The following is a 24724-nucleotide window of genomic DNA, read 5'->3' as shown; positions in this document are numbered from 1 at the left end:
AGATTCTAGTCCTCAGTTGTTAGTCCACAGGGATGACGCTCATATCCTGGGATCTTTTAAGAAAAGGTGGGATGAGACCTCCGATCAATTAGCTACTAGCAACCAAGTAAGCTGGATAGGCTGAATGACCTTTCTTATGTTCTTATGTGCTCCCTGGTAACTCAATAATTCAATTCTGACTTAAGTCAGAACTCAAGGTTTTGGTCAGGTCAAAGAGGTTAGGTCAGATCTGGAATTTTTCAGTTTTCTGTAAATATAATATCTTTTGAGGATCTTGTTCTTTTTTATTTTAAGGGGACACTGTCTAAAAATAACCGTTCATTCATTATCCCTTAAATTACAGTAAGCCTTTTGTTTAGTTCCAGTGCACTCCACAAAACAAAGAAAACAAGCAGTTATGATTCCTTCATGTATTGTTTTAGTCCTTGTGAGTTTCTGTGAGTATAGTATGTATTTATTCCTCACAGTACAGTATGTTACTAAATACGTTTGGTTTTCAGAGATGCTTGATTATAATGGAACTGATAGGGAAATAGGGATTCTTGTGCCTGATGTGCATCCCTGTTCACATAAATGTCAACTCTCTTCTAGGATTTTTTTACACAGCATGCTGCATTGATGTTTGATGTAAATGGTTATTAATATAACCATGTCACTCCAGATGGTTCTGCTTTAATATTGCAAATACGTGATTCAAAAGGATGTTTTACAGGCTGTATTTTAATTGTTCGTATAAGTACTGTCAGTCAGGCAGTGTTGCTTCTAAAACTGCATAGAATCCTTAATGTGAAAAGCATACATTTCACTGAAATGCATTTTGTGCTTTTTTTTAATACAACAAAACAAAGCTTTTTCACTTTTCCATCCATCCATTTTCTAACTGCTTCATCCAACTCAGGGTCATGTTTCACAGAGGTCAAGTCAACTCATTATAACTATCTGAACATTTTTAGCATTTGTGACAGATTATGATCTCTGTTCCTCGATTAAGAACGGAATTTGATTGTGGTTTATTGACCAGCAGACTAGAGATGTGCTGAAGATTTCTCTATTTCTTTTGTCAAGTTCAGATCTTGCTACATTAGCTGATTTCTGGTTGTTCCTGTGGTTTCTGAAGAGCTTGTGGGGATATACAGCCATGAACAACATTCCCAATGGAGATGCCACTTTAATTAAAGAAGTCCTTAGGCAGAGAGGTTTATAAAATGAAAACTAAGTGAAAATACCTGGAAGAATAGATACCTGCTATTTGATTAGCCTTGTATGCACTGAAGAGTCACAGATCAATGAACTGTTCAGTCAATGAGTTTGTCAAGTCAACATCGGGGGATTTGCGACATTTCAGTCTGTTTGTGAATAAAGAGAGACCAAGTCTTGTAATTTTATCAACAGTCTTCTTAAGATCAAGTGGACTTATCTCTGCTTTTTACTCCCAGAAAATACTACAGTATATGTTGAGTGGTACGCAAGTTCTACTGTTATGCAGAAATGTACTTTTAGGATGATTTTTTTATACAAAATAATTTTAAACTTTTAATGTTAAAGACCTTCAGGGCTAAGGCTAGGGCTTATCTTTCTTTTTGTGTTACTGTGTGTTGGTCTTTCCTTTGATCATCTATATTTCATCAGCAGTAGCTTTACATTGAAAGTGAATTTTATGCTAGAATCCTTGAACAACTGAACAGCTGTTTTCTCTTCAGTGACAGAGAACATCAAAGTGATGACACACATCTAATTTTACAAGAAGTCACCAACAGTCCTTATCTTTTTTAGTCAGGAGTAGATCACAACGAAAACGCACGTCTTATTCTGTCTGAACTTTTGTTTTGAACTTGTTTAGAACTTATTATTTATTTTTATTATTTTATTATTATGTTATTTACAGTATCTGTTAGAACTGTGTCCTCCTGCAGTGCCTTAATTGCCATACTATGTGCTCCAAGAGTCTTAGGACATCAGTTGTATAACAGTCAAACTGTCAACAAGAGCAGGTTTCAATAACTAAGCTGTAAAATAATACAAATAGGAAATATAATTTATAAAAGCTGAACTGACAGTTTGGAAAAGCTACAGGAAGGTTATTTATTGCCCAAATTCACAGAAACTTTGACAGGTCTATAAGATTGGTAGAGTTTGTTTTTATGGAGCTAAGGCTCTTACCCAGCATACACCTGGTTTTCACTGGAAAACATCAGACAAACTGCACTGTAAGTGTATTCCCGAGTGAATCTAATTCAGTGTTATTAAATGGGCGTAAAGGTGCTGTTATTTTCCTTTACTGTTTTCTTTCCCATTACACTATTGCATAACATATGAAAAGTGATTGTAATGCAGTCAGTTTAGATTAAACCAGCTCAGTCTCCTCAGTCATCCATTTTAATAATCTGCCGTTTAAAAAAAACTTTTAAAGACCATCTGGAGATAAGTCTCATGTTGACTTTTTGGTACTTTATTGATTATGTTTATGGTAAAGGTTAATCAAGTTTTGAATGAAAGCATGTAAAAAAAACGCTTGGCCGTAATTGCTGTTGCACAACAATTATGCCTCCTGCCGTGCTCAGTGTGTGTTTCCCGACAGCAGACTTGCCTCCTTCAGGGTCTGTGTCAGCTTCCGTCTGGCCACAGGAGGTGAGAGGTCTTCTTTGCTCAGCAGGTCCCAGACATTATCTGGGATGGCGCGCTTGCAGAACGTGCCTCGCAAAAACATTCAATTTAATACAGCCGTCACTGAAGCCTTTGTGCACTGAAGTGATGGAAGATGAGAAGCACATGCTTTCTGTTCACATCAGGTGGTGTCCATTTTGTGGAAACAGTGGTCTGTTCCCCATAGCTTTTTATTCACAGCCATTTGCAGAGTGCACGTAGAGGAGAACTAGCAAGTTCAGCTGATGTTTCTGGTTGAGTATTTTACTGTTATATACCACATGTGTTGCAAATTAATTTGGAATATTTTGATTTGTTTTTTCTTTCATTTGAGATTGCCAGTTATTATTTCTTATAGTCACTCTGGCATATGGAGCTCGAGAGGTGCCCCAAGTGGTAGCCTTTATAATTCAGTCACTTATAATATGAGCCTGTATTTCATGTTCTTTACTGATGACTGCAGGCTAAATACAGCCAGAGTGATTTAATTTCTGTAGCACGATTTCAGTGTGAAAAATTGGCAGAATTAATGTTAGCAAAACAGTTTTAATGATCTCTGCAAAAAAAAAGAACCCTGTGGCATGAAATAAGAGCATATTAATACAGCACATCCTCAATTCTTATGGACTCATTTTGTCTTCAAGTGGTTTCTCTGTCAGAAATAGAGACCAAATATGTTTACTTACAAAATATTGTCAGCACGTGAAGGATTTTGCTTGCTTTGAAAAAACTCCCTGTACTTGGCAGAACCCACGTAGTCAAATTGCAAATGAGCTCTTTAGTTTGTGTTTTCCATCCTCCGTAGAGGGAACAAGCTTATTTTTAACTCATTTGTTTTAAATAAATTACCTCATATTTGTTTTCCAAAAGTTACTTAAACATATCACAGGAAAAAAATTATAGTGCATCTTTTAATGCAGTGTCTGGCTGTTTTCTACTTTGGATGACCTATTTTAAGATTAGCAGAGTATTTTTCATAATCGTGTTCTTATACTATCAGTGTTCTGCTCTGGGTCCTCATTCCCCTTGCTGACAGTGGTATTTTTCTGCTTCACAATCACTGTCATGCTGAAGAATGCACTGAAATGCACCTTCCCTTAGGAATGAGCTGCAGTGAATTTTCCATAATGGCTAGGTATGATATGAAATTCATGGAGGTATTATGAGAAAATCCCTATACACAAAATTAATTTTCCCAGGGTAACTGTTTTCTTTCGTAATCAGCTCTGCTGTTTGGTTTTCCTTTCACTCTGTGTATGGATTTAAGTCCCACATGCTGACATTGTATCTGACAGTTATTAATGTGTTCTCTTTTGTACGTATTGTGTGTAATTGAATAATGTGTAACCTGAAGGGTGTTTGTTGTTTGCAGGTTTGGTATCTGTTGGGGTGGGTGTGCTATCTTCAAAAAGAGAAGACTGAGGAAGCTGAAGCTTTTAAGGAATCTGCAAGAACCTATCTCACAAAGGCCAAACGGGTAGGCATTATGATTTCACTTTTTAAATTTTAATTTCATGACACATGAGGTTGACTACATTCTATGTCATTGTCAATGTAAATGTGCCTGGTGTATCTCAGATAAACATATAAGCGTGATATAAAGATATACCTCTTTTTTTTAGAATCGTTTTTCCATATTTGTTGTTGGAAATATTTATCGGGCTTAATCAATAAACAAGCATCATCAATGTCAAAACCGATAGTCTGTGACTGTCTTATTAATTTCATAGTAATTGACAAATAGCAATTCATTTATTTTGAAAAAAAATTGCTTATTTTATTCAAAGGTATTAAATTTGCACTGTCATAGAAAAATATGATTTTGAAGGATTTTGCCTGAAAGACATAGGGTTGAGTATTGAATGCCATTGTAATGTATAACTTATATTTACTTATATATATACTTATAACTATATTGCATAGTCAAGGGTAAATCTTGCCGTAAAATGGCTTTTGTACACTTGCTCAACAGATATTTTTGACAGGTTGAAAAAAAGTGGCCCAAAATTGAAATTGTATCTCATCTGTTTTGCTTTGTCTTCCTGAATGGGATTTTTCCTCATGCTGAGTTTAGGAAGTGCAGGTTTCTCAGAAAGAACAGGCAGGCTGCAGGGCCTGAGCACACCTGCTGTCCTCTAACAAGTGCTGTGGGAGCCCTAATGACCACAGAGCAGATGGGAGCACAGTGGTGCACCTAGCCCAGCTCATGCTGAGATCCTGATGTATAGAGCATTTTCAGGTTATCCCAAGTAGATCATGAACCTTTCATGAACCTGCATCTGTGACTGAGATGCAGGAGTTGGTAGAAAGATTAGAATATGTACCGATAAGAAAGTTTATTATTGCTGAAGTAATATTTAATCAAAATGCGCATTAAATGTCACTCAATACTCATGTGAGTTTTCTTATTATTCAGCAGAGTCTGCCTGCTAATTTATACTGTGTTTTCCAGACCGTATGTCCTGACAAATATCAGATGGAAATTGAATTCTGAGCTAGTTTCAATAAGACCTGACAGGATGTTGATTGTGATATAATAACTGCCTGTCCAAGGTAAGAAACAAGGCAGTTGAATAAATACATCCAGCACCCTGGAGTATCCTGTCGATATATTTTCAAATGAACATGAATAATATATTTTTTTTTCATCATACTCCTTCAGTTGGAATATTACTAACAAGAAATTAAACAGAATTTTTCAGCTGTGCCAGAGCTCACTAGAGGTTATATAATTTGATAGATTGATCAAAGAACAGAACTTTTTCTGGATTAGTGTTGCATCTTTTTTGAGGCCTATTTTTTAAAATGTGTAGTTCTGAAGCCTCACAACTCTCTCTTTTCACAAAGCCAGTATTTACTTGGCTTTATGCTACAGTATTGTAATGGGTTTAGATGTAATTTAAATCAATCAGGCACATACTGTAGCACATTTTCCATCCTGTTAAATGCTAAAAGTCATGGCATTCTTCACAAATTTAAAACCACATCTAATCATTTTTCACACTGTTTTACCCTCCTGACTGGATTCAAGCTACAAAAAAATTAAATCCACATCTCTTTATTGTTCTCAGCCCTAATCTATCCCTTATGAAAATGCTTCTTTCCGAGTTTTGATGATTAAAGTCCCTTTTTGTAGAGAAAGCTCACGTAATTGAATAATTCTTAAATGTGTTAAGGAGTTGCCTATTGATATAAATGAGCACGGAACAATGTGAGAGATCCAGAATAAAAAATCACAGTAGTCTTAAAGCTGTTTTGTGTTGAAGTAATTGAACTAAAGACTTGTTTGGTCACCCTAAAATGCATTATACTTTCCCAGAAATAAGCAAACACTATGCACACTTTTCACTTGAAAGACACACACAGATTGTGACAGAGATCACAAGTTGGTTACCTATTCAAAGTGCTTTACTAGTAACATGCAATCCATTCACATGTATAATGTGCTTGAAAGTGGGTGCCATTATACTTGATACATTGCCCCTTTTCTACACCATCAAAAAATGTGTCCCAGTTACCAAAACCATTTGTTATCTGATCCCATTGGGAGAATGTGTACAGACAATGCAGTTACACTTAGGCCTTTCCCATTGGCTGGGCAGTACTTTTACACTATCAACTGCTTTCGTCTTGGGTCCTTTTCAATTCATTTAAAGGATTTTCTGCTTCTTGCAACTTTCAGTAAACATAAGATAGGTGCAGTTTTCCCAAAGCTTAGTTTTTTGGAGGTAGAATAAAAACACCCCAATCTCCTGAAAACATTGAAATTGCCGCATTTTTGCTTTAGCTACTTCAAAAAAAAAGTTATTTTCTGAGATGCTGAATGTGTATATGGAACAATTACTGTCTTTCTGTGTTATAATCATTCTGAACATCCCATAGACATAGAAATGTCACCCCCTACTAACTTTTATAGATCACCAGTTTATTCTGTAATGGCTGGTATCTAGTCAGTTGTATATTAAATAATTTTAGTTAGCTCTGCTGGAAATATTTCAATGACATTTCATCAGTATACTGTATGTACTACATGATGTCTTTGTGATTTTAGTTTCCATTTGCTCCTGGGCTAGGATCATAAGTGCAGTTAACAACAAATTACGATTTATAAATACAGTACATTACTATATTGGGATCATAAAAATAAAAACGCATGCATAGTTGTATTGTTCAGTAAACACATGCAACTTTTTCCACAAACTAAATGTGAAATTACATTTCAGGTGTAAATGTTTTAGCAAATAATAGTCTGAAAAATGAGGGTGTTTTGGAGGTATATTTATACTGACAATCACAAGTATATACTGCATGTTAATCACATATTGCTTTAAAATTGTTTCATTTAACAGGAAGGATGAGTGATACTGTTGTGTGCTGTGGTGGTGGTGGATTTTGGGTTGAAACAGGTGGATCCTGTTTCAACCACTGGCAACTGTACAGGAATGCAGTTCTCTCCATGACTTAACACAGACTAACGCATTGCACACATCTGCACACATCTGGTCCATCACACTTGGGTTCATCAGTTTTTAATGAAAGGATGTGTACAGTATATTGTATGTTTTAGTAACACAAGAATGGCTCAGTAAATTGCAGGCTGATATCTAGTTACTTATGATCGCGGACTCCCCAGCTTCACAAACATACAGCGGCACTCCCCTGACAGTGGAGAATCCCACCACCCTGAAGCACTAGCTCTCCTGTAGCGGGACAATTCCCCTGTATCCAGGTCCCTAGGGGGTTGTCACCATAATGAGCTCAGACAACCCTACAGTATATCACTGGCAGTGTCTCTAGCCTCCCAGGACTCAGAACATCATTTAATATAATTATACTGTCTTTACTCACTCATACACACTGGACCTTGTCATACACTTACTCCCATGAACATTTTTCACTTTTCTGTGGACGTTTACAGCCTTCTCACCTCGTACTGTCATCGTCACTCTCCTGGTACACATTTTCTTGCATATTGCCATTCTGATCGGGAGGGCAGCGCTCTCTCATGAGTGACACTTGGATTTCCAGTTCGCAGGTGACACAACCTACCAAGCTGTGCATAATGTGCATTGAGCCCTATATTTGAATAAAATAAAAACATTTCCAAGCACCCCACCTACTGTAAATACAAGTGGGGAAAAAGGGATTCCCATGTAGGTTTCGAACAAAAATAGCAAATAGGTTAAAATCTCAGCATGCTATATTTAATTTGACCTGTACTTCTTTCACTTGATTGGAATTCATGAGATTACTGTGGGGTTTGGGGTGTATGCGGTCCACTTACAAATAAAGCACATCCACTGCATTAAAAACGTCCTTCTTTTGAGGCTCTGCGAGTAGCAGTGCATATGATTCCTGTGTCTCCACTTCTAACATTGATGAGTCTCCTTTTGACATGTATCCTTCGCTGTCTTCCTCGTGATACAAATGCACTGCATGGCCTCCACCATATGTTCCAGGCAGTCAGCTTGAGGGAAACCTCACTGCAGCCTGGGAGGAGGGACCTCCAGCCGAGGTTATTGGAAAAAGAATAGCAGATGAATAACAACAGTGTAAGCAGAATATTAATTGCAAGTGTGATAAGTGACATACAGTGAAAATGACTGCTGCAAGCAGCAGGTAGGAGATATGCAGGCATCTTGTGATAATCGTCTGATTTTTTTATTCCTTTTTTATTATCAGATTTCATATTTATACATTTAAAATAACAGCTTTCTATAGCAAAAAGAGTAATGTGTAATGTGTTTTATGAACAATATGATAACCTTTGTTATTATAATTTTGCCCACTATATGAAATAGCCACTATACTTGTAACTGATGTACACTGATAAAGGTAATAGAAGAGTTGTTGTACAAAACCAGCATCTTAATCTAACGGTTGCCGTCAATATTTTATATTCTGTATATACATTGTGTTTAAATTGTAGAACCTCAAGATTAAAGCATATATAATTCTTGAGAAGTGTCCTTACTCCTACTGTTTAGTATCTCATGAGAGTTGACAAGCTCTAGTACAGTAATAAAGTGAAAAACACTGAAAAAGCACATTAAAAGAATAGACATTTGGAATGTGACCCTCAATCAGAAAAGGGGTTTGCAGATTGTTAAATTCATACATATCGGCAAAATATGAACAAGAAGCAAATCGACTTTCCCTAAAGTACCGAAGAAGTATTTGACTGTTCTTGAACTAAAAGTGAATCTATTGTGCATGTTTTATTGTATGAGTAAATACAATCTTTATCCCATACCCTAATAGTTTTTGCTTCAGATTTTATTTGTGAAAGTTTTTGTTAGTTAAGAAAGGCTTGGAATACTGACATGCAACACTCTAGAAATGCAGAACATGTACTTCCAAAAGTCAAAGGGAGTCTTAATAATGCAAAACATTGAATGTTCTTGACATTTTTAATTGTATATTGTCTCATCATACCCATGCATTTATATGATATTTAAATTAAAGTCACAGTTCAGTATTCATGGCCTGTTCAAATGATGGTTTAAGGAAATGCACACCTGAATTATTTTACATTCATCCAAACGTATCCTTTTTAGGAGATCTGTAGAAGCAGCTTTGTGTCATTTTTAGAAAAGCAAAAATGGATACATTTTGAATTAATTTGCAAAAGAGGAGGAAAAAACGCAGAAGATCTAACAGACAATTCAACACAATATATAATTAGGGATGCTTGTGTGTATTTCAGACTTGCAGGTGTGGGTCATGATAATGAACCAATATCCATGTCTTAAATTACTGTATGAAACCAACAGCATTAAGAAGACATTTGGATACAAAGTATACAAACACACAAATAGTTTGACATAGTGAGTGACAGGGAGGATGGAAGCTGAGATATAAAGCACAAGAGAATAAAGAATAGAACAGGTGAGAAAGTGTCCAAATAAAGGGAAATCTGGCAAAGAATAAGAAATATTTTCAGACACAGCTGGGAAAACTTCATACGTCAGAAGATGTTCACTCACAAGAGAGTAGTCTAAGTGAAAGTGCACTGAAAGGCCTCCTTGCTCATATTGCTCCAAAAAGGATTTGACTGTTGCTACTGCAATAGACAGTATAAAGCCATTTTGGTGGTTTTATGTGCTAGCAAGCACATAAAATGAAAAGAAGAGTAGTAACAGTGAAGAAAGTCTGAAAAGCTGCACATGAAACAGAGATATAACTAAATGTACACGCAACTGATTGACCCAAACATGTAGAATAATTTATTTAGTGTGCTTGTGTTTGCATCTCTGTTTAGAAAAGGAAATGATTCTGTAGGTGATATTTTAGAGAAGGCAATATTATAAGGTTGATTTCAACCACATTTATCAATGTTATTAAGTTGTATTTTTCTCATAAGGATCTTGGGTTTGATCTTCTGGATTCTTATTTTAAAAAGCTCTCTTAATTCAGGAGAGCAAATGGTAGAGAAATGAGGAGACCAAATGATGTGACAAATACAATACACACCATTTTGAACAATAACATTGCTTTATAGAAGCCAAGGACTACATTTAATCCCAACGTTTAGGCATTTTGGAGTAACTCAGAAGTGAGACAAGGTCTTTGACCCAAAAAAAAACATTTTCGTTTTGCGTTTTTGGAAATGTTATTTTCTTGTTTATAAGTCACAATTTGCAAAAACAGAAAAAAATGGTCAGAGATTTGCAATTTTTCAGTTCTGTTATAAATGTTAATGCTGATATAAATCCAGATAGAAAAACATATATAGGAACACCTGAGCTGACTTTTCTGACAGACGTGGTACAGCTTTAAGAAAGGTTAAAAAATGTGATGTGGAAAAAGCAAATGCCAAGATCATTCATAGCTACAGTACTATATCTTACAGTTTTGTTGTTTTCAGCCCAGATTTTGTTCGTTTATCCAGATGGTATTTCTTAATCTGTACCTGTCTATCAAAAGTCTTCAAAATTAATAATTAACAATTTAAAATAAGGCGTAACATTACCTAGCTTTATGGAATTAAACTTTCATTAGTTTAGTTTTTCTCTCACCACCCATCAGGAATTTTTTGGAATGACCAATTTTAAGATTGAAATGGTGACATGTACTGTACCAGTAAGACATGGACCTTACTTTCATCTCATTTTGCTGTCAGTGCAAATTCATCAGTTTGTTTTTCTGTGCAGTTAAAGATCTGGATTTGTCCTGCTATGACTTTTCAAGCAATTTAATATGTTTGGTGCAGTAGAGGGTTGTCATTTAGCAGACACATTTTTGCTACCATGGGGTGATCTAGGTATAGTCCTGCATGAGAAATGGCAGAATATTCTCTTCAATATTCACACTCATTAATAGAATGCTGAACATTTTAGTGAAATATCTCAACCTGATTCCCAGCTTCGTATTCCTTGACAGGTGTAGAAGTTCTGCAAATAAATTGGTTCACCAACATATATTTAAAAATGACTGGATGATGAAGGTGTTTTTTCATCCAAGTCCAAAATCAGAATTCTCGATATGGCCCTAGAGGCAGAGCAGTCAGATTTTGAATGTCGTCTTTCTTCCAGATCAAAAATAAGGTCTGTGAAGTTAATTCACACTGTGTCTTTATCTCGGAATCACTGTTATAGCATCAATAATGTCTATTGAATCATTGTCAACTTAAATCTGGGCTTCACACTTACTTGCTGTAAAGATTTTTCTCACTCTAAAGGCATTTGTGTAACTTCAGTCAGACACCATTGTAAAAAATGAACCGTATGATGTTAGCTCTGCATTCAAACTTGTAGGATGGATGTATGAAAAAACTATTGTGTGTAAACGTATATGGTTCACAAGATATAGGATAAACTTTATATAAGAACATTTTCAAAATGCCACATAAATAGAACTTGGATGTGATTGAGGGAAGAAAATAGGCACTGAGGACTATACAGTATCAGTATAATTCTAGATAGTAGTTTTACTTTCAATATTCTGAGGCTGCTGTATTTTAATACATATTTTGCATCATTTTTGCATTAATTATATGTATTATATTTTATATATATATATTACATATGTAATATTTAATATAATACATACATGACTTTGAAATAGCATGGCCAATTGACTCCATAGCAGGCATGTGCATGGAGAGTGAGATCATAAAATGACCAATCATTAAGGTTAATTATGGGATTGACAGTTGGATGCACCAATCAGATGAAGGATGGAGTAGGTGTTGGAGTGACATACATTTGTATGTTAATTTAAATGCATTTCCATCCCACAGTAATACTGTACCTTGTGAAGTACGAGAATGTTATAGTCAGTTCATACTGCTATTTTGGTTCCTCCATGATAAATGCATATGCATACATATGCATAAACATATGTGTATGTATACATACATATACTGTACAGTAGTTAATGGTGTTTATTAATTATTTGATGAGTAGAAAAAGTATTCCAAACTACTTTTTATTTTTCTGCAAGCTTTTAGGGTACATTTGTATTATTTAAAATAATTAACATATTGGATATATTCTGAAACATTCAAATAAGAGACTTTTTTGTCTTTCAAAAAAATCATGTATTATTAAAACAGTTGTGAAGCTGCAGTATTTTAAAATGATTGTGCTAGTGGGAAAACAGCAACCATAAACTTTTCTTTAGTTATTCTTCTGCAGTAGAGAAAAATGTTAATAAGAGTTCATAACTGGTGGAGCCATGGAGAAGTCAGTATGGAGGAGTGGTATACTGTAGTTTTATTAGTAATTTAATTCGATATGGAATTCAATTTTTGGTTTAAGTCGTTCAAGAATTATGGTCGATTTTCATTCTTTGCCATTCACCCACCTTTGACTAACCTGATTTTAACATTGCAATGTAAGACAGGCTTATATATTAACATAAGAAAGATTACTTTTATGGCATTATTTGTTTATAAAGAGGCTGCATTCACAATGCAATGTTTGTTTCAAGTGAGAATGGCATTTTTTTGCCACGTGTTAAACTAACCCAACTACTAAACTGATTAAGAAGGGGAGTGATTAATTTAGGAACTGTGTAAAAAAGAAAAGAATCATAGAATACAATTAGAAATATACAGTATAGAGCAATACACATTTACGCCTTTCAAAAAGATTAAAAGACAGCAGAAATAGTTGAATAGGGGTACATTTTTAAAGTTGCCATAGTAAATCTACAGCCCTAATTATTTTTAACATTTAGTGTATAAGTGAAACAATTATAACAATCAAATGTACCATTACATCATTTGTTCTACTTCACCTGACCTTTATCCCATCTATAATAGGGTTGGGCAGAGCTACTCCACAGAAGATGGATTAATGGGGGAGCTTTATGAAATGGACAATTTAAAACCAATCAACCAATCAGCATTACATTTTGGAGGTGGGAGGAAACCAAAGTATCCAAAGAAAACTCACTTAACCTTATCAATATACAAGTACAAGTCAAATAAATAGATGCACCTTTTAATTTCTTGAATTATATTGGAAACTACACAAACCACAGATCTGGTTGGGGTCTTGAATTAAAAAGAACCACTTGGAATCCTATCTGAACATTCAGATTTTTTATATGTCTTTATATGTTATAGAAAGAAATATCCAGGACAGGAAAAACAGGGAAAAAGAACAGACACAATACTGCACATTGTCCTTCTTCAAAAGTACATTTTTGAAGATGTGGGACACTTAGGATATATTTTTTATTTTTATAACTCGTGAATTTTCATAGTAAAATTTACTTTCAGGTGAGGTAAAAGGTTCTTTATTTATGTTAGCTGGAGGTTGCTGGAGAACGGATACATTACAGTTATTTTATAAACTCAAACGTGAGATAAATATAACTGAAAAGGTTAATTTGCTTTATGCTGATGTGTCTAGTTACAAAGCTCAGTTCTGAAAAGTTGAGGTTGTCTTGTGATGTGTTTTGTGATGTATAGTATGCAATGTTGTGTTTTGATTTTACTGGTAAAAATATTTATCATTCAACCGTTGTGCAGCTTATGACTCAAGTGATTTTGTAAGCATTATACTATTCATTTATTTGTTTAATACAGAATAGTTTATCTGCAGTGAAAACAAACTTAATGGTCATGTTTGGAGGATATTGGAGATCAAATGTTTTTGCAGTATTTTGAAAAACGATTATAAATGTTTTCGTTAATGAAAAATGTAGCATTGAAAGCACATACACCCGCTTAGGCGGATATGCCTAGCTTGGGGCAGATAATAACTACACTTACATTAAAAAATTATAATACAAAACATCTGTGAGAAATTGTTTAGCTGTAGCCATGTAAACAAACATTTGTTTCAATAATGTTGACTAGAAGAGAAATGTCTTCTAAAGCCTTGAATCACCCTCATACTTCTCAGTGTGCATATTATAATTAGGAAAGATGAAAATGCAGAAATGCCATTTATCAAGATAATTGGCTAAACAGTATTTCAGTAACATTTTGAAGCTATTTGATATGTATATGCATTGTGAAAATTAAAATGCACAATTGTACATGAATGATAACTAAAAACTTTGGAATTTACTGACTTGACTGTTTTTCTATATCGGTAGTTTGAAATATTACAAAAACATGGTGGCTTATGACCATTTTGGTTCATGCAGGAGCTCCATTTTGTCCTTCTTTAATAAGTGCTACAGTATGTGTGTTTTCGTTGCTCGAGTATTTTTGGAACAGATCTCAATTTGTAAATGCATTACATTTTAATGCCCCCTCTTCATCAAAGCAGCCTATGCAAAAGCAAGGGTGGATGTTGCTGATGTATGTCAAATTTCAAATCAGTTGGCTTTCTGGCCTGGAAAAGAAGGGCTTAAAATGTTTGAAAATGTAGTCTGGGCCACCATCTTAATTAATGTAGTAGCAATATTGTCGGCATGTGTAAATTGAATTCTTTAGATGGTGCTATTTTGAATTTTGAATTATGCGTATGACTATGAGCTGAATTAGCTTTCAGATACAAATATACACAGTAATATAATGATCGTATTGGTTGATGCAGTAGCACTGTTTGACCAGCTAAACAGATTTTGAGAAGTGGCTGTTACAAAGCAGCTGCGAACTGCAGTCTGCCACAGTGTAATCACAGGCTGAGATCCACGTGCCAGGGCTAGGGGTGTTTCGTTAGTTTACCGAGCAGGGCCGAAGGTGGAGGGACCAAGACTCGCAGAAGACAGTCGAGGTGAAGTGAGGAGAGTAATGGCCAGCTGGGATGAAGCAGATGAGGCTGTTGTCAGTAGGAGCAGGCAAGAAAGAACATCACTGGAGCGCTTCAGTCCAGTACATATCTGGGGATCAAGATGATAGGTTTACGATGTTGGGGTTTCAGGACTTTCAGGGTTTCTCTAACTCATCGTGTTTAATAATGTGCTGCACTACCACGGGTATCTCAATGTCAGAGCACCTTTCCAGTGGCATTTTGGAAATTAAATAGGGGAGAGCAAAGTGTATGATTAATTGGATGATTAGATGCCTGATTAATAGGTGCATGGATGTACCGTTTACCCCAGAATGAATGCGGTCACTCCTGGGAATATAGCGGTTTCCCGGAGCAGCTGTGAATTGTGTGCAACCACTGGCCTGGACGTGACAGTAGCAGTCTAAAATGTAATGATTCGACAAGCTTTGGTGTCACCATTTTGTTAGGTAGTGTGACATATAACCACAGAAGGAAGGAACTCAAGGGGACAGCGGAATTAGGGGTCTCAGAAAAAGGTACAATTTTTTCTGCGTGTAAAAGTGATTTTGTAAATTTGTTCTGTGATATTCTTTGTTTGAAATGTGGAATTAGCACAGTGGTATGTTTTGTATGGTTTATTTGTTGTATGTCTATCTTATAGGGTGTTTTCAGCAGATGGTACACACAAGACCAATGAAGTGGTTTAGAAATCTTTACTAGTCTGAGTTCAGTGCAGTACCTAATTTAAGAACTCTTTTCCTGTTTTTTTGCTTCACCCTGTTAATCAAGCGAGTACAACGTCCTGGACACTTTAATGTACCCCAGTGTTGGAGTGATTAATGTATGAAGGTCCCCCATATGGCCATAGAAAGGAAAATGCACAAACAGTTGGCAATTTCAGACCTGACTTCAGCTACAAAGAGCTCTTGTCAGGCCAGCTGAAAAGATCAATTTGATAAACTGGTGAGAATCACGGTAAACAATGCAGTCATTTTAAAAAGGAAAAGCTATGAAGTAGGAAAAGAGGTTTGATATTTTTGCATTATACAGGCAGCAAGAAACTTGGCACTGATTTTTCATGATGCACAGGTTTGGTAGGGATGGAAGAAAAGTTAACCATCCCAGTTCTACAGGTACAGTATATCGCAAATTTCTGGCAATTCTGCATTAAAGGGTCATCCATGAGGGTCCATATCTGCCATCCTGATGCCATTGCTTTAATACAGTGTTTGGGACTGGCCCCTGGCAGCAAAACTTAAGTTTCGGGATCATATGATCCCGAATCCCAAATCTTATTCCACGGATTCTTTTACTATGAAACCTACAGTTGCTCTTGATACGAACTGTATCTAGGGCACCAAACTGAAATTTTACTAAAAGTGGAAAAAATAACACTTTATATAAGAAAATGCAAGACGTTTTGATCTATTAATTTTTTGTGTTAGTTTATTTTTGATTTTCTGTGATGGGGCCATGTCCCACTGGTTCCAAATGATGAGCCCCCACTGCCTAAGAAAATAGTTTATTTCTAAAATAGCTGGTACATTTTGACATCAAACGTGTATGAACTTGAGGTTATAATAACACAAATGGCCTTAGTTGGAATCAGGCCTCCTGGCTCTATGGTTTGCTTTGTAGATTGTGCATTTAGGAGGAAGTAATGAGAAAAACCTTTGAACACCCTTGGGCAGGAGATTCTCTTCTCAGAATGAACCAAGATATTATCCCGCTGAGATGAAAACATGCACATTTGTTGCTTTTCTTAACATCAATTATTTGTTTATCCATGGGAGTCATGGAGGCACTCTCATTAATTATCAAGCACGAGGAATTGTAATAAAAGCTCTCTTCCTCTGTGGGTCGAATCACTGTTTTCTTTCTTGTGTGCGACTTGTGTGACTTACTTCACAAGTGTGGAGTATATAAGTGTGAAGTTGTAATGAAGTAAGAATTTTATTAGTGTCCCTGTCTTCTTGTTTCTGCTTTTGTGTCACCAATGGGGACTTTAAAACCCACATTAGTCACACGTTGAAATAATATTATGTATTATTAATTTAACCACATTGGGGATTTTATTACTGTGGATTTCTGCAGCATTGTTTTCAAATTATCTGCACTCTGATGAAGGGTTTTTTTTCTCCCAAGCGCACCACTGAGTCATGTCAGCGTCTTCATTGTTTTTCAGCTAGATTTTTTGAGTCAAAATAGACTTTTTTGTATTCCCTCCAAATTACGGTAGGAATCGTTTTATTGTCTGTCAAGTCCGCTCATTTTTGCGATGTTTGACAAGCAGAAGAAGGATAAGGGTGCTCCAAAATGAGCTCTGTCAGAGACATCTGCTGTTTTTCACAACAAACAACTGTGCTCACAGCAGTTAAGCTGTGAACTGGGGGAGTGTAGTGGGTCTGCTTGAGCAAGAGTAGGATACTGTGGCCAATGTGGTAGCACCTGGCCAGCTGAACACCATGACTGGTTAATGATATCTCCCAGCCATGAAGCCATCTGGTCTATAGGACTCCACCTGAAGCTGCCTTTCTTTGTTAAGCCCAAGAAGAATGTTCCTGCCCTCATAAAGAAAACCTCTGTAAGAACAAGGGCATATACAGTATGTAATGTGAACTGAAAATCTTATCGTGCAACAGAAGCTTATCTTATGTTTTTAGATTAGTTCAAGGAAACCTATGTATGTTGAATTTTGCATTTGTAATAAGGGATGCAAGCGGATGTTATAAATGTTTTTAAAATGTTTCTCTAGACTTATTAAGAAATACAGAATGGTATAGTTGTCTTTTTTTGCATTTATCACTATTTTTATGTCTGTACACGACACTTTAATGGATATATTGACATTCTCATTTGAAGTTTGTTCATTGAAGCAGAGTAATGTAATCACAGTATCTAGACAATTTATAGTACTACATATATGTGTAGTTAAACTAAACTCTGAAAGAAACAACTTGAGAAATTGGTATGCAAGTGACGTACTGTTTGTCATGACTCTTGAGACAACCTAATTTCCATCCTGAACATCCAGCTCTAATGACAAATGATCAGTTAATGCAAACACAGTACACATCGGATTTTGCTGTATTGAGTGTTGATCAAAGATCAAGATCAAACAATGGGTTAATAATGAACAAGTCTTCTTTTGCTAGACATGTTTTTAATTACTGGTTCTGGAATTATTTTGGTTAGTGTAGTGACAGTTACAGCTTGAGTTCATCTTAAGATCTGAAAAGTTTTATTTCTTCTAGAATGCAATGCAAAGACTGAAGAAATCAGCATTTTTGTTCCCCTTCACTGTAGGGATGTGTCTTTCCTAGAATGCCATGCTACTGCTAGTGGATGAGAAGTGAACAGCAATGAAGTCCATGCCTAGAATCAGTCAGTGGGACTTCTGTTGATCTGAGCCACAGGACTGATTGCTTGCAAACTCATCAGTAAGGCTGTGGGTTTTGAAAACAGAACAGCATCTGTTTGATGGAATCGTTTCTTAAATTAAAAGTTTCCTAGTTCATGTTAGCTCTAGGGGTTGATCGGTGGGAACTACATGTTTGTGTTCCCACTTCAAAATAAGCTGTTATCCTTTATATATGGATTTTCAGCTTGTGAGTTATCTTAGCAATTTAGAAACTGAAATACTTTTATTTTTTAATGCAAAATATTACTACATTATATCCATTAAACACATATCATAGCTGTTTGTGAGTGGATGCAAAGCTACACATTTATGTAGAAATTTAGTAGCTGAGCCTGATGAAATTAGTCTTTATAACCATGATACCAAATCCACCCCCCAACTAACTGTTACTTTGTTTTAATACAAATGTATTTGGTGTTTTTCAATACCACTTTTCAATACCACCATCTGTACAAATATCAGTAACGTCCCTGCCATTATATAAAAAAGACGCACACTCCATTTCTGTCTCTTCTAACAAATCGCTGAATTTTCACAGTGAATCTTGACACTGTAGAGTGTCTATTCCAAAAGGACCGCATTATAATATATAGAACCTGATCTGGAAACTTTTGACCACTTCTGTGTTCCTCCTTTAAGAATTCCTCATTAGCCTCTTGCACCTGTCCGCTGTGATTCATACCTGCTTTTCTATGTCTGTGGAATGTACAGTACAGTAAAGCACTTCGTTTTCAATTCTGAAATAGGTCAAACATATAGGCTAAATTTCAACTGCTAAAAATATATATGTAAAGCCTATTTTTTAAAGGCATGGGGGACAAGGATTTTGAGAACAAAAATGTTAGAAAAAGTTCTAATTAGCTCATTAAAGAAGCAAAGATAGATTTCTTTTACATATGCATGTCAGAGCTTCTTTTGTAGTTCACCACTAATAATAGTCAGCTCATTGTGGGACACAATTTCAGTCAGTCTATTTCCTTAATGTTATTGGAAAAAAAACTCATGCAGCTTCTTTTGTATTCTGCAATTCCAATAATGATAAAACAATGCTCAATGGATGCAACTGTAGCAAAATTCAAAGTTTTAAGCCCATGATCTTCTCCGTTCAAAGAGACAGTCTAACTCCTTCATTCAAGATTCCTGACTGCGGAGAAAATTTAGAAGATATCCATACAAGCAATCCAATTTCTAACTGGAAAAAATAATTAAGCATAAAGACAAATATAGCAAGCAAGTAATTATGAAACAGCAAACGGTCTTCCAAGATGATATTTTAAAAAATAAATGTTCAATGGTTTTAAGGTGAACATAATTCTAAAGTGCAATATGGAACACAGGCTAGGAGGAATGTTGGCAATTCCCATGGAATGTCAGCTCCACTGCTCATCGCTTTATACAATGGGGGCTTTGCTGTCAAACATATTTTAAACTCACTACAGCATTGTAAGGCAGGAGAAAGCTTAAGATACATACCAATAATGTCTTCAAAAAGTATTTTTCAAATCTTAAAGGATCACAGTACAATGTATTTATGCCCCCAGGCTCTGAAACTGGGCTACAGGACATCAGGCAGGAATTTTACAAAAGAAGGAAACGTTTCCCCTTTGTAGATGTGAGCCTTTCATTGTGCAAAGTGCACTTTGGTCTGGTGATAAATCTGATATCAAAGGTTTATGAAGTAAAACAGTCTATCTCTGGGCAAGGGGATGAAACATCCCCAAATGGCTGAGCAATATGCTCACGTAATCACAGGGGAGGGCATTCAAGTGTAGGTATGCAAGTTGAAATACAGAACTGAAGTCTTGATTTCTTCTTCAAGGACAAGGAGACTTAGGTGATCGTTAATGTTTAGCAGGGCATACAAGAAAAAAGCTAGGCTATAAAAGATATAAAAGCCAGGAGTTACCATGATAGGTCTTCTCTTAACTGAATCCAGCACAGCAGGGGGCAGTTTGTGATTTGGCTTGGCATGTTTGTTTTGCTATGTGGCGTCAGTGTCAGTTGGGTGGTACTGTATCTTGGTGAGACATGATCTTGTCATTAAAAGCGTATAACCGACAATCCTACCAGAATAGAAAATGGGCATTCTGATTTGTAAATTTACGTTTGATTACATAACAAAGTAATGTAGTTCATTTAGTTTCAGTAGTAGAATAATCTGACAAACCCATTCAGGCATTATTTCTTAAAATAAGTCCATAGTATCAGCTCTGGCAACATGATTGGGTGGCGATCGGAGCAATTACTCAACTGCATTGATGTCAGGCAGGTATCTATCTGCTGCTTTATCCAGTACAGGGTCGCAGGAGAGTTGAAGGCTATCTTGGCAAACAACAGATGCAAGACGGGGTCCACCCTGGATGGGACACCAGTTGATCGCAGAACACAGAACACAAATGCAAAAACACACACTCATACAGTTTTCCCAGAAGCCAATTAATTTAGCAGTACATGTTTGGGCTGTGGGAGGAAAACGGAAGCACCAAATGGAAACCCACACAAATACTGGAAGAACATACTGGAAAAAATCTACAGTAAGCAGACAGAGAATCTGCCAGAATTGAACCCAAGGCCCCAGCGCTGCAAGGCAGCAATGCTAACCACTGTGTCTTTAGGCAGATAAATTGAAGTTAAATACTCAGAAATATTGAATTTGTTTGTTAGTTAATTTCTGAAACATTCATTATGTTTTGCCTCATGGAAAAACCGTTTTTCTTCAGTAATAAAACAACCAAATTTAATTACCCTCGAAGATCTACTGTATGTCAGTAACATATTAGAAAGCAGTGAACCAAATGGTTTAGAAAAGCACAAAAGCAAAACATAAGCAGAAATAAAACACTTTAATGAAATAATTTAAAAATCTAGTTAATGAAAATATAAGAAGTAATGAATGAGTTACATTCAGGTAAAACACAAATTACAAGCCCAGGTAGAATAGGATATTAGAAAAGTTCAGAGAGAAAAGAGTTTTGTAGCTAAAATATTTTTTCAGCGTTCACAAGAGCGAAAGAATAGTAGAATTTGGAAGTGACAAAAAATTACAGATTATTCTATTACATGTAAGGGTGTTGAATAATAATTAAAGCTAAATTTTAAAATAAAACCCATCCCTAGGGCAGGAGGATTCAGGAAGATAGCATAGATTTAGAAAAAGTAGGTCTTGCTTAACTAGCCTTTTAGAGTTTGCTGAGAAAGCTGAGAAAACTGCAGCAGTAGATATAAACCATGATTGTTATGGTCTAATCGAGCACATGGTATGGCATATTTTCAGAAGGCTTTTATAAGTTCTGGAGAAAAGATTAATTCTTTGATTGCATGTAGCAGGTATTGAAGGCAGTGTATGTATTTAGACTGAGAACTAGTTAATAGACAGATGAAACTACAGATAAAGGGTGAAAGCCCCAGTTGGGATGATGTAATTAGTGGGGTTCCACATGGATCTCTATTTGTACCATTGCTCTACCTAATTTCTGTTAATGATCTTAAATTTGGCATAGTTGGTAAAATAGTAGCAAAATAAAAGGTTTATCAAACACTCTGGAATCAGCCCTAAAAGAGTGACTACATACATGCCAGATAAAAGTATTCTGTCTCATATTTTTTAAACATCCTTCTCACAAATAACAAAAGTGTGCTTATTCACTAAACCTTTTAGCAATGTTTAACTTTTCTAAAAAGTATCCATATTTTTATATGTAAGTGAATGCATTAAGTTGTATTTATTGAATTTTTATAGGACTCTGACGTTGCTTTTTTCTGCTGCTTCCTTTATCAATATTTAAAGTATTTTTTAAATCAGCAATTGAGGTTTATATAATTATACAATGTTTTCTTCAATTGTACTTACATCCCATGATTTGAAACTGCTACATTAAAGATATTCAGCAATTAGAATTAATATTACATGACACAAAAGTGGATAGAATTATAATGACATTAATTTAAGCTCATATTAATTTTGTGTAGAAGTCAGTGTGAAGTTAATAGGTTTTTAAAATGGTTTCTCCAAATATCAAATTGTAGAGATTAATAGATTTTATGCAAAAGAGTTATTATTTTTTTCTTTTTGGGACTCAGAATTGGACAGGAATATGAATTATCTATCCACAAGAATGGTAAGGTCATTTGTGGAAAACCTGTTTCATGTTTGACATAGCAGTATATCAAAAGCAAACTAAAGTTTTAAAGAGCATGAGCACAAGAGGCTGGAAAATGATATAGAGTAGAATAAGCAGTAGTGAGGCCTTGATAAAATCTAAATTATAAAGGCTGTGAAGAGAAGGTACTTGGATGCAAGATCATTCATTTTCTTGAAGAAGCTCCCTGTAAGCTATAACATGTACCAGTGGTAAAGGAGCAAACACACTTCAGTGTTGTAAAAAAAGACATAAGATAAGAGGATAAAGTAATGAATGGAAATTCCTTTTTTCATGTGAGCATACAAACTTGCAGTTAATTATTTCCATGTCTTTCTTAGCCTTTGAGAATTCTTGTGCTGAGTAGCATACTAATATTCTATTAATAGTAAGTCAAGCTCAAACATTAGGCTACACAATGAGATAATTTTACGACACAATGGAAATACTGTAGATATAGAGTGATCTTGGCAACGTCTCAACTATTACAGTTCCTTGCTTTGAAACTCTATATAGTGTATTTATAACGTTGAGAGATGGCTTCATGCAGCCAATCTCCCATGCATGTGATTTAACTTTATTTCTGTTTGACTGTGTTTCCTCACATGTACTGTATACTTAAAATATATGCTGTGATGCGAAAAATACACTTCAGGCTTCTTTGTTAATTCAAGAAATGGGTACTGTTTTTTAATGTGCACTTTTTAAGAAGTGTTAACCCTTCACCAAAACCTAAACTGCTCTAATGAAGACCGACACATATTAGCATTATCTGAAAGTGTTCTGTGCTAGTCTCCGTAGTTACTCTACACTGCCTAGCAGGAAAAAATCCAACCATGTCTTTATTCACAGTAGCAGTAGACAGAAAACTGGCTATCGTTGTGCAGTTACCTTGCCTTGAATGTCTTCTTTAACACCAGCGTAATGATAGCTTTTCAAGAGAGACCTGTCATCTTCACTGTATCCCAGATCATAATTGCCAATATTTTGTTAATGTTGTGAAAGATTTACTGATCTAAATTTAAACTACATTGATGTGCAAATGAAATCATTACTTAAGATCTGAATTAAATAAGTTGACCGTCCAGAAATCTCCACATTTGTGTATGATTAAAAACGGTATAACAAGTCTTGTTAAAATGGGGGGTTTTACAGCCGCCCCTCAAGACCTCAGCTTGCCTGATTGAAATATCAAGTCACATGCATCAGACCCTGTATGTATTTAAAAAATCCAGGACAAATGGGCAAATCAATGCATAATTAATTAGAAGACTGGTCATTTTGTTTCACAAAGAAAAAGCTCTTTGTGAATCCGGTGTGACTGATTCATGTAGAGAAACTTGAGATGAGTTTTAAAAAGATTTCTCAGTGGCAGGGAGCAATCTGCAGACAGGTAAATTGGCATTTGAGGGGTGCCACAACCAATAATGCTCTACATCTCACACAACAGTATGCAGGTGTCCAAAAGCTATTACAGAGTAGGCTCTGCACTAAAATTGTATGAAAGCAATAACTGGAATCACTGTGTGAATGTGTCTGGTGATCAGAAAGTGCCCATTTCATTCTAGTGCATTCTTCTTTCTTTACAGCTTCAACAGTGACACCGAATGAAATTCATAAGCACCGATTACATAGCTGTTTTGCCTCAGATTGCTAAATGAAATCCTTGGTACCGACTCTTTTGAAAATTATTGGTAAAGGACAAAAGGATAGGATTTCTGTGTAGGGATTTCTTTCAGAATATGACGGTGCCCCCTAATGGAAGGCTTACTGCTGAAAATAAAGACTAGGAACCACCTGACTTGCTAAATGGATTACATTATTACATTAGGTTTTATGTATAAAGGAAATACTTCCTTCCCAGGAACATACAGTATATTTCTTTTTAAACCTTATGTACAATGCTTATATTGTTTCTCTTTTTTTCTTTCTCTCCTATGTGCAGGACTTACAAGGCAGAATCAGAACTTATTTTTGCAGGATTTGTCATTACTTTTTAGGTCACCTTACTGTAATGAACAGCAATCAAAAATGTTCTCGTCATAATGTAATTGTGGTATTTCCTAAAAGGCTGTCGTGTTATGTTCCTAGGCACTGAAATATGAATCTGCTCTTGTTTTGTTAATGTTTAAACTCTGTCACTTTATATGATATAGCCCTTTTGAAGCTGCTGATTTTTCCAGCTAATGTGCTCTGTAATTAGTGCTTTTCATTCACATCTTAATGGTTTATGGCATAAGAAAGTCAAGCAGTCAGTTGTGATTAAGATAAAATATCAATGGAATAAGCAGAGCTGCAAATTTCAAAAAGTCTTGTAAACTGGCTGATTGCATTAGGAGCTCTCC

At 35.6% G+C, this 24724-nt stretch overlaps 1 protein-coding gene across 2 annotated transcripts in view; it reads left to right on the top strand.

Annotated features, from left to right (window-relative positions):
• The window catches only part of LOC102685061 (uncharacterized), a 178484-nt gene that overhangs the window by 130621 nt on the left and 23139 nt on the right, over nucleotides 1–24724 (top strand). For both annotated transcript variants that reach the window (XM_069194788.1, XM_015358219.2), the window contains exon 10: nucleotides 4016–4120. In XM_069194788.1, the coding sequence (XP_069050889.1) occupies nucleotides 4016–4120 (105 nt within the window). The remainder of the gene's footprint in view (nucleotides 1–4015; nucleotides 4121–24724) is intronic.

The sequence above is a fragment of the Lepisosteus oculatus genome, chromosome 10 (assembly GCF_040954835.1).
Source record: "Lepisosteus oculatus isolate fLepOcu1 chromosome 10, fLepOcu1.hap2, whole genome shotgun sequence".
Classification (NCBI taxonomy): domain Eukaryota; kingdom Metazoa; phylum Chordata; class Actinopteri; order Semionotiformes; family Lepisosteidae; genus Lepisosteus; species Lepisosteus oculatus.
The sequence above is the reverse complement of the archived record's forward strand: the minus strand, read 5'-3'. Positions and strand labels throughout refer to the sequence as shown.